We start from the raw sequence: 11,733 nt of genomic DNA on the forward strand, positions 1-11,733 counted from the left end.
ACTAAAGAGAATAATAAATCCAGGCGAATATCAATAAAGCATTCAGTGTGAAACAAATTTCGTTGACTATATCAGTCAGATATCAATAAATTCAAGTAAAATTAACATCCAGTGTCCATGTATGACAAGTAACTCCAAATATTACTTAGCAGAAGTTCGAGACATTTGGCGTATAAGACAACAAAATCAAGAATGGAGAAAATCACATCTTTAATTGATTACACTATGCATTACCAACAATCGTGTCTTTTGTGCCATCATATTTAGATACTAGAAAAAAGTATAAAATACCAGTTAGATTAATATATCTGAAAATATATACTAACACAACATTATCAAGACAACCCCAAGTGGGCTAAATTCAAAGTGCACTAAGAAAATATCTCCAATAGATGAATGCATACAAAAAGAACATTAAGAAGAAATATAATATTCTAGGAAAAGCCAGTTTACTAATTTAACTTTTGATGATTTCAGAAAATAACAAAAGAATAAAATGTGAACAGAGATTCTACATCATGACAATTAGTTAGCTGTATATTAAACATGTTAAAAAATTTGTTTAGAAAATTATGCTTATTAGATTAAGAGAAAAACAATTATAATCAATGCATTATTTACTACTGAAATATTTAAATGCTTTTCTAGATTTATGAGAACATTTTTATTTAAGATTGTTTCTACAATTTAATAATTCTAATTTTGAAGTATTTATATAATACATTTCCTCGAGGCAAAGATCACATTTAAAATTACCAGTATTGTGCAATGGTGTGCAACTAATAATGGACAACTTTGTATCATAGTTAATGTTCCTCTTTTTTAAAATCCCAAATGCATTTACTAAGATTTGTAGAATTACATTTTCTTCTAAACTAAAGAAGAATGATATTGTGATCTAGATTTCCAAATTCTAGCAGAAGAACCTATGTAATAATATGTATGATCCTATGTAATGACCTTACATTCATCATCATCATCATCATCGTTTAACGTCCGCTTTCCATGCTAGCATGGGTTGGACGATTTGACTGAGGACTGGTGAAACCGGATGGCAACACCAGGCTCCAATCTAATTTGGCAGAGTTTCTACAGCTGGATGCCCTTCCTAACGCCAACCACTCAGAGAGTGTAGTGGGTGCTTTTACGTGTCACCCGCACGAAAACGGCCACGCTCGAAATGGTGTTTTTTATGTGCCACCCGCACAAGAGCCAGTCCAGGGGCCCTGGCAACGATCTCACTTGGCTTGCCGGGTCTTCTCACGCATAGCACATTTCCAAAGGTCTCGGTCAGTAGTCATCGCCTCGGTGAGGCCCAATGTTCGAAGGTCTTGCCTCACCACCTCAGCCCAGGTCTTCCTGGGCCTACCTCTTCCACGGGTTCCCTCAACTGTTAGGGAGTGGCACTTTTTCACGCAGCTATCCTCATTCATTCTCACCACATGTCCAAACCAGCGCAATCGTCTCTCTTGCACACCACTACTGATGCTTCTTATGTTCAGCTTTTCTCTCAAGATACTTACACTCTGACAATTTTGAGTTTCTAAAAGACATAATTTTGTTTTTGAAATTACAAAGGCATTTACTTACTCGTATGTGAAACTCATGGTTAAAGGAATTAATACTAAATTTCCTCTCAGTAGGTGAAGCATTATTAGCAGTATTATAATCAGTATTATTATGAGGTGTTATCTTAAAGGTATTATCAATTTTACAGTCAGAATTACTTTTACCTAAAGTATTAGAATGCAGTTCAGAAAAATTACCATTAGAGTTAATTTCACAATTTACACTATCAGTTCTACTTATGTTTATTAATTTCAAGTTGAGATACTGTCTAATTTTTCTTTTTTTATGTGTTGCTATAATTTCAGCCAAATTTCTGGTGATTGAATTGGAAAATTTTACTCTATAGTGATTAAATAATTTCCTGTACATACTTAAAGGTGGGAAATATTTATCCAGCGCAGCAAAGAATTTCCAAGAAAGGTTAGTAGCTATGTAAGATGCAAGTGGTGCATTACACTGGATAATATTCCTTAATTTAGTTTTTCTGTTATCTATATATATGTTTTTCTTAATATCAGCATTATCAACATTTTCACAGTTCTTAATTCTGAGCTGTTCTCTTGCCATAATGTTTATGCTTAAAGTTATACATATCTATAGACTCATCATCATCATTATTATTATTATTATTATTATTATTATTATTATTATTATTATTATTATAAAGGTGGTGAGCTGGCAGAATCGTTAGCACACTGGGCGAAATGCTTAGCAGTATTTCGCTTGTTGCTAGTTCTGAGTTCAGATTCTGTCAAGGTTGACTTTGCCTTTCATTCTTTTGGGGTCGATAAATTAAATACCAGTCAAATACTGAGTTGATGTGATCAACAATCCCCTCCCCTCAAACTGCAGGCCTTGTGCCTATCATAGAAAGGATTATTATTATTATTATTGATGTTGTTAATGTTTATACCAATCATACATTTAGTATCTACAGAGTTAAATCCATGCTTTTTATTATTGGTTTCAAATTTTGGCATTAGGCCAGTGATTTTGAGGGAGGGGCTAAATCAATTAAATTGATCTCAGTGCTCAACTGGTACTTATTTTACCAATTCTGCAAGGATGAAAGGCAAAGTCAACCCCAGCAGCATTTGAACCCAGAATGTTAGGATTTATGAAATGCCATTTGACATTTTGTCTGGTGTGCTTAAGATTTTGCCAGCTCACAGCCTTTATGCTTATTAATATTAATATGTTTATCTTCAATATTTCCTTTTTTACCAATCTTATTTGTATCATTATTCTTACTACCACTTACTTAAATAAGATTGCTTGGTGTATTTATTTTTATTGCACTCACTATCAAGTTTCATCATATTTAATATCCTACCATTATAGGGAATTTTATCAGTATTTTGATTCTGGATATAGAAAATTTTGTCCTTATACCCAGCTTCAGATAATGCATGGTTAGCAGAAAGCCTCAAAATACAAGTTGATATATTTTCAATAATAGAATTTATGATGCTTCTAGGATGATTAGAATTTTTATTTACATAACTTATGCACTCTTTCAGTTTATATGGTTGGTATAGTCCAGTATTTAGATCTGGAGTAACATCAAGGAAATACTAACCTTAGTATAATCATTTTCTCTGAAGAGAGAGAGAGACTGAAATGCTTAAAGAATATGAAAAGTTTTTTCCTGTAAAGCACATGGCTGAGTGCTTAGGGTGTTGCACTCATGATCATAGAATCAGGCTTTCAATTCCTATTGCAATGTATTCTTGAGTAAAGTACTTTTCACATTGCTTTGTTATCACTTAGACACATCTAATATGTGGTATACTGTACACCTGTGCAATGCAGAGCTTTCATCTGTTATTTACAACAGGTGAGTTCACCAAACACACACACACACGTGCGCATGTGTATGTGTACATTAAATGATGCATTAACTGGATGGTCATGTTTAGAATGCCTTTGTATTATTTATGAGAGCAGTTATTGAAATCATTAGTAAATATGAAAACAAAGTAGATTTTTGTTTCTATTTTACATTTCACTAGTAAATTATTTCACCATTTTGGTAAAATAAGAAATGATTGGAACTTTCCTTTGTTGAATGCTTACTCTTTAAATATCTTTCTTCATTTCTCTATTATTTCAGAATATCAGATGACACTGGCGTCAAAGGAATTTTTATACTTCAGATACATCATCATTATTTATCATCTTTTAAAAACTAAAGGCAAGATGTTATACTGAATAGACTGATATAGTCCTCTTTATAGAAATTTATGGTCGAATTACTACAAAATATTTCTTCTGAATGAGATTAATAACAAAGATTTCTCTACTTCACTATTTGGAATGTGTGGAACAAAATGATTTTGTTTTCAAATAAACTTGGTCAAATTTATCAAGAAGTTTGTAGCCTCTTTAGATATCAGCAAAGACCACAGTTGTACAGTTGATAGAGATATATCCGAAAAAATATTTGTTAGTATTAAATAAGGAGAAAGCTATTGTATGGTGCTGAATGAAAGAAAATTATGGAAAGTGAATTATGTAAGAACAAGGTAAAATTTCAAACAGTGAGAAGGACTGATTTTTCTGGAGAGGGAGTCAAAATATATCACTGTGAAGTCTGTAAAAAATCATTCTCTCATAAAGGAAACCTAACTACCCACAAACATATTCATACAGGAGTGAAACCATATCACTGTGATATCTGTGGTAAATCATTCTCTCATAAAAATAATTTGACTGAACACAAGAGCATTCATACAGGAGAGATGCCATACCATTGTGATATCTGTGGTAAATCATTCTCTTTACGTAGTAGCTTAATTAAACATAGACGTATTCATACAGGAGAGAAGCCATATCATTGTGATATCTGTGGTAAATCATTCTCTCATGGAAATACTTTGACTATACACAAGCATATTCATACAGGAGAGAAGCCATACCATTGTAATATCTGTGGCAAATCATTCTCTGGAAGTTGTAACTTAACTACACACAAACGTATTCATACCGGAGAGAAACCATATCACTGTGATGTTTGTGGTAAGTCATTCTCTCAAGGAAGTAACCTAACAAGCCATAGACATATTCATACAGGAGAGAAACCATATTACTGTGATATCTGTGGTAAGTCATTCTCTCAAAATGATCACTTAACTAAACACAAACGTATTCATACAGGTGAGAAACCATATCATTGTGATATCTGTGGTAAATCATTCTCTGAAAATTGTAACTTGACTAAACACAAACGTATTCATACAGGAGAAAAGCCAAATCAGTGTGATATCTGTGGTAAAACATTCTCCATAAGTTGTAAGTTAATTACTCACAAACGCACTCACACAGGGGAGAAGCCATATCACTGTGATATTTGTGATAAATCCTTCTCTCTAAGTAGTGTCTTAACTAAACACAAACATATTCATACAGGAGAGAAGCCATTTCATTGTGATATATGTGGTAAATCATTTTCTGAAAATGGTGGGTTAACTAGTCACATACGTATTCATACAGGAGAGAAGCCATATCACTGTGATATCTGTGGCAAGTCATTCTCTGGATCTAGTGACTTAACTAAACACAAACGTATTCATACAGGAGAAAAACCATATCACTGTGATATCTGTGGTAAATCATTCTCTCAAGGAAGTAACTTAACTAGCCATAGACATGTTCATACAGAAGAGTAACCATATCGTTGTCAACAGACATTCTTTAAAAATGAAAGTTATCTAACAATAATTTTTTCACACAGGAAACAGGATATAACTTTGATAAATAACCAATTCTATATAACCACAACTATATCTTCACTGGTGAGATAACTTACCTCATTGATATTTTTAATAGAAACTATAACATGCTTCTGGAATACTCATATTTTGTGTAACATGTATTTTCATGAGAGAGATGTGATACATCTGTTTTATTTGATGTGTAAAAATATATATTCATATATCATAACTAAAGTCACTGTATAGTTATATTATGAATAAATACACAAAGTATAAATGAAAATATTTCATCATACAATAATAAGATCTATGTTTAACGACTCATATTCTTGTTCTTAGATTCATTCTTTCATGTGTTATCTATCAATATTTCTCATTCGATTTCATCCATGCTTTGCAAATAAATATATCACTTATGTTCCACGGAAAGTTCTACACTGTTTGGATTTGTCACTGGGGCATCTAGGTTCAGAAGGTCAGAAAAACCTTCTATAGTGATTATTGTGGACAAAAGAGGTAACTCTTTGCTAAGTAACGGGCAAAAATTGATTGTCTCCCTTACACCGGAAGGTGTGTGTGTGTGTGTGTGGCCTCAATCTCAGAAACATCCTACAACGTACACAGTTCGGTAAATTCCGTAAAAAATTTTTATTTATTTATTTCTGTGGCTGGAAATGTACATTTCGTTTGATGTCAGCATAAAGTGACATCATGAGAAATGTACATTTCCACCCACAAAAATTAATTTATGAAATTTTTTTACGGATTTGACCGAACGCTTTACCTTAAAAGCTGTTGGATCAGATGTTTAGTTTGACATTTTTGCGAGTCATATTGAAAAATTGCCCAATTTCGTCTTCAGAAACATCTACACACACTAGCGGAATCATCTTAGACGAACCCGGTGGAACTGGAAAAACATTCCTCCTGAATCTTCTTGCGAAGCTGCTGTTGCAGTTGCCTGCTCAGGAATAGTCTCGACGGCAGCCGAACAGCACACTTTACCTTCAAATTGCCTTTCAATGTAGCACATCAGGAAAACTCAATGTGCCGAATAATGCATTCCTCGGACGAAGCGACAATTTTGTAAAAGTGTAAACTCATTGTTTGGGATGAAGCAACTATGTCCCAGAAATGTTCCCTACAAGCACTTCATACCACAATGTGAGACCTTAGATCAAACAACAACATCCTTGGAGGTGCGACTCAACTTCTTGCAGGAAATGTTTGACAAACTCTATTATACCCAAACGAACACCGCTGATGAACATAATGCCTGCCTTAAAAAATCCCTGCTTTGGTCGCATGTCCAATCGAAACAACTTACCATCAACATGAGATCACTCCTACAGACTGGTCAGCCTACAACCCAGTTTTCGGCAATGGACAAATTACGTCCGATGACAATGGATTCATCGACACTACCACCATTTGTCACACTGACTTATGTTCTGCCGTTTACCCAAATCTTACAACGGAATGCATAAAACCAGACTGGCTTCGTGACAGGGCTGTTCTTGCACCTTCAAATGCAGCTGTCAACACTCTTAACTACGACTTACTCAGCTACCTTCTCTAGAACATTGTTACAGATCAGTTGACACCGTTACCGACCTCGATCAGGTTACACAATTTCTAAGAGAATTTCTCAACTTCCAAGAACCCCCAGGACTCCTTCCCCATGAACTTCACTTTAAAGTCGGTTGCGCAAACTAAACGCACCCACACTATACAATGGAACTCATCTTGTGGTCAAACAAATGATGGACCACGTCATTGAAGCCCAAATTATCACGGACAGGGCAAAAACGATACCGTTTTCGTTCTGAAAATTCCGCTAACCCCAACAGACTGCCCCTACACTATGTAGAGACTTCAATTCCCTCTGAAACTCAGCTTCGCCATGACAATTAACAAAGCACAAGGTTAGTTGCTGAAGTTGTCAGATTGGACCTTCAAACATCGTGCTTTTCACATGGACAGTTCTATGTCAGTTGTTCCAGAGTTGGCCATCCAGACAACTTATTCATCTATGCTCCTGAAGGAAAAACCAAAAATGTCGTTTACAAAACAGCCCTACAGTAGTTATTCCTCTACTGAATTCTTCACATCTACACCAAACTGTAGCCGTTAGCTATCACACTTCTTGCAAGCATTTCATTGATATTTTGCTTCATTCCCCTGATTGCTGTTAACAGTACATTACCTTCAATGACCCCTCTTCGTGCATGCTCTGGCATTTATTTTTGTATATGCTATTTTTCTATTTGTGTGTTTGCTATGAACGTTTGCTTTTCTTTATCATACATGACTTTCATTGAAAAAAAAAAAAAAAGACTTCAATGCGGTTGTCTGGTATTACGAGAAAAATAAGTAATGATGCAAAATGCATCAAGTAAGATATAGGATTCCTAATGCCTACTGCAATTGCAATCCCATTTCATGGACTTTCATTTATTACTAACTGCCAAATTTGCATTCAAAAAAATTTATTCATTACCTAAGTTTCTTAATACCATATCATAAACTGCTAACGAAAATGCTAATTATACATTTTATGTTTATCAACTTGAAACGACTTCTAACTGCAGGCTAATTCAACTTAAACCGTCCACAGGAGTGCACCATTATAATAATTACACTGTTCAAAGGAGGAGTGCGTTGGCTAGTATATATAAAATACTTTGTCTCTCTGTCTGTTCCCAATGCATTCTCAAACGGCTGAACTAAATCAAATCAAATTTTACATGGTAATACTATCACATCCCAGGAGTGTCAACATGTAATTTTTTTGGATTAAAACGATGCAACATTGGCACTGGTTCTGTATTACGTGTCAAAACTTGAAGAATAACAGTGAAAGAATAACATCTATATTGAAATGTAATACATTGTTTCACTTTTATACTTTTACTAACCATGACGACAATGACGATGTCACATTTTGTATATGACTACGTATCTGTCTGAATGTATGTGCATGAGTGTATGATAGTGGGCATGTCTCACAGTGTGTGCGTCTTTCCGTGTTAGGTATGTTATTAAACATACTATATGTATGTGAAGGTTGGTAAGTGTCAATAGGAAATTTTATTATTTATTTCGATTAAAACAATATAGCATTTTATAGAGATAATCTTTCTTTTTTCATAGATGTACTTACATAGCAACTGACTTGATCCGAGATCCTGTGCTTGGAACATATATATATATATATATATATATATATATATATATGTAACCTCGTGGGCATCGGTACCATTTTCCTCTTTCTCCGTTCTTCCATTCTCCGAACTTTCCATCTTTCCGACGAAGGGCTACGCCCGAAACGTCATACACTCTCTCTTTCCTTTCCTGAGCGTCCAATAATACTATCCATATCACGTCCTCACTTTGTTGTTTTTTTGTTTTTTTGTTATTGTTTTTTTTAACTATATATATATATATATATATATATATATATATACACAACCTTCAACGGAGTAACAGCTATATATACAACTTGAACAGACATACATATCAGTACATAAACATATATTTACATGTGCATACACATATACACACATACAAACACGTCTACATACTTATACGTAAATGCTCACAAACATACATACAAACATACATACATACGTGTATGCGTACATGCATGCATGCACATTTACTCATGCATGCATACATACATACACACATACATACATACATGCACACATACATACACACATATATATCATGAACTGACCGTTACTTTCTCAGATGCAGCACAAAATTTTGTCAGTGACTTCTATTTCGTTCATTTGCTTCACCATCATTATTGATTAACGTCCACATTCCGTGCTGGCATGGATTGGACGGTTCCACTGAGGTCTGGCATGCCAGTGGGCTGCACCAGGCTCCAATCTGATCTGGCAATGTTTCTACAGCTGGATGCCCTTCCTAACGTCGACCACTCCGAGTGTAGTGGGTGCTTTTTACGTGTCACCGGCATGGGAGCCAGCCAGGGGGTACTGGCATCGACCACGTTCAGATGGTGCTTTTTACGAGTCGCCGGCACGGGAGCCAGTCAAGGGGCACTGGCATCGGCCACATTCAGATGGTGCTTTTTACGTGCCACCAGCACAGGAGCCATTCAGGCGGTACTAGTATCAACTCACGTTCGAATGGTGCTTATTATGTGCCACCAGCACGGGTGCCAGTCAGGCAGTATTGGCCACGACTACAATTTCGATTATATTTCGTTAATTGACACTGCGTACACAAATACAGACATACTATATACATACCATGCCTTATTTTTTGAAGTAATTTATTACTACATATTCTCATGTGACAGCATAGGCTCACTTTACGTTTCTTATTCTACAGCAACACCAGCAATCCAATGTCAACCCTTCGCCTTCTGCAACATTTCAACAGTTCACTTCCCTGACGCCGTCTCCCATTGCAGCCCATTTCCAGAATGTACCCATTTACGTACAATATCTCCATTATACCTCCATTGATTTCACTGTCAATCATAGGATGGGTTATGTTAGATGCAGCGCTGACCCCTCGAAGGCGAGTATATCCACTAACAGCTTTTAGATGGTTTCAAAAATTACACCTCCACTCCCAATTTTCCATGATTGGTTAGGCCATAGTCTCCTCCAAACGGACATATATGTTGTTTAGTCGAATTAGGCCATCATTTACTCCACCTATTTCAACATAACTGTAATATATATACATATATACAAACTATACCATTTTAATCCCGAGCAGCGTCGTGTATCTCTGCTAGTACCTGATATAAAATTTGATACGGAAATGATTCTGTTTTTGGTATGGCCTACATAATTTAATTGTTACTTTTATTTAAAACACTGTTACTTCAAGAATTTATGGTTAAGCTGAATCTCAATTTGCAATTGTCTCTTTAATATATTCATATGACAGAATTCTTCATTCTCCTCTAACTTTCCCCAACTGTGCATCATTCACATGCAGCCTAGATACTACACATCGAGCCCGCATTGATTCCATAAGCAAAAACTTTGGAAGAATCCTTCTGTGGAACCATGCCAACCTTGTCTCTATTGACAGAAAAAAACCGCTCAAGCACTGCTCGCATCAAGAAAACATTACTACACTGCATCCCCTCCCACCATCACTAAAAATGAAGTATACTTAGCTAGAACTTTTGAAGTTGTTCTGAATGCCGGGCCTCATTATCACTGAGGATATCTCCCAGGGAAAACGTCCTTAACATAACTAGTACTGCAAGCTGGCCCTTCCTTTACGAGTCAGAAAATATTTCAGCCCCACAACAGCTGTAGACACTCTACAAGACTCAGGTAAAGCCCATAATGGAGTACTGCTGTCACATCTGGAATGGTGTTCTTATACATCTTGGAGAAGGGCCACTCAGCTAATTCATATTCTATCACTTATGGACATACTCTAGCCTAGTAAGTCTCAACCGGAGTCCATATGATCCGCTTGGTTTTTTTTTTTGCTTTTCGATCGCCCCTTTGTACAAGTGGTAAAAGTTCAAATGTACAAAGCGGAGATCGAAAAGCAAAAAGAAAAAAAAGCGTGTAGCATGAAGCACAGGCAGTAAACAAAAATAAAATAGAACAGAGTGGTGACATTTAGTAGAGACAACCCAGAAGTTGTTGCTCTTCGATTACAGCAGAAGTTTTCCGCAATTGAATACATGTTGATTGGTTAAAATTATCCAAATACGACAACTTTAACACGAAATAACTTCTATAATGCGAAATTTTGTCAAAAATGTCGAAAGTAAACCGTGTTCAGCGTGAGAAATTACACCAGTATACGAAGTTTCAAACTGTTTAGTTAAAAAAAAAAAAAAGAATAATTAAAAAATCTGTGAGCGAAACTGAAGAGATTCAGATTTTGTTATTAAAACTTGTCTGCAATAAATCATATTTCTACATTGCTCAAAATATAATTTTTTTTATGCAATTCCTAATATTTTCTATTATATTACTATATTCCTTTTGGTCCTCAGAATTGGTTGGTTACTGACCCCCACCATCCAGGCACCTCAATCCATTTGAATCTCCTTCTCTTATCACTCTTGATGGGTTGAACTTGCTTGGGTTCACAAACTATTTCTTCCCAGAAAATCAATCCACTGGAATCGTTTTCCTCACTAGTTTCCTATAGGTATTGACTTACAACAATTTAACAAAACCTTAACAACATCAAACTCATTGGTCTTGAAGGGCCTTCAAATGTCTTGTACCATGCCCCTTCCTTCTGACTCATGAAGTTTTTAAAAAGAGCAAACAAAAAAGCAGGCAGAATTGTTACAGAACTGCATTAAGGTTTTCAGCTCGTAGTGGCGGGGAAAAACCTTTATTTGGCTATTTACATCTGGCGTTCGAATCTCGCTGAAGTCAACTTTGTTTTTTCCTCCCTTCGTGAGGGAGGGGTGGGGTGGTGATAA

The 11,733-nt window shown here is 35.6% G+C and overlaps 1 protein-coding gene across 2 annotated transcripts in view; it reads left to right on the forward strand.

Annotated features, from left to right (window-relative positions):
- LOC106874255 (zinc finger protein 726-like) overlaps positions 1 to 11,224 on the forward strand; it is a 22,882-nt gene extending 11,658 nt beyond the window's left edge. The window contains exons 2-4 of one of the 2 annotated variants that reach the window (XR_008265167.1): positions 1,875 to 1,989; positions 3,683 to 8,165; positions 9,645 to 11,224. Coding sequence is in view for 1 of the 2 variants with exons in the window: in XM_052971662.1 (XP_052827622.1) it covers positions 4,068 to 5,237 (1,170 nt within the window). In the remaining variant the exon portion in view is untranslated. Of the gene's footprint in view, positions 1 to 1,874; positions 1,990 to 3,682; positions 8,410 to 9,644 lie in introns of those variants that run through there. The other variant, XM_052971662.1, reaches the window with a different exon arrangement.
- The last annotated feature ends 509 nt before the right edge of the window (positions 11,225 to 11,733 follow it).

This window comes from Octopus bimaculoides, chromosome 11, assembly GCF_001194135.2.
Source record: "Octopus bimaculoides isolate UCB-OBI-ISO-001 chromosome 11, ASM119413v2, whole genome shotgun sequence".
In the NCBI taxonomy this organism is placed as follows: Eukaryota; Metazoa; Mollusca; class Cephalopoda; order Octopoda; family Octopodidae; genus Octopus; species Octopus bimaculoides.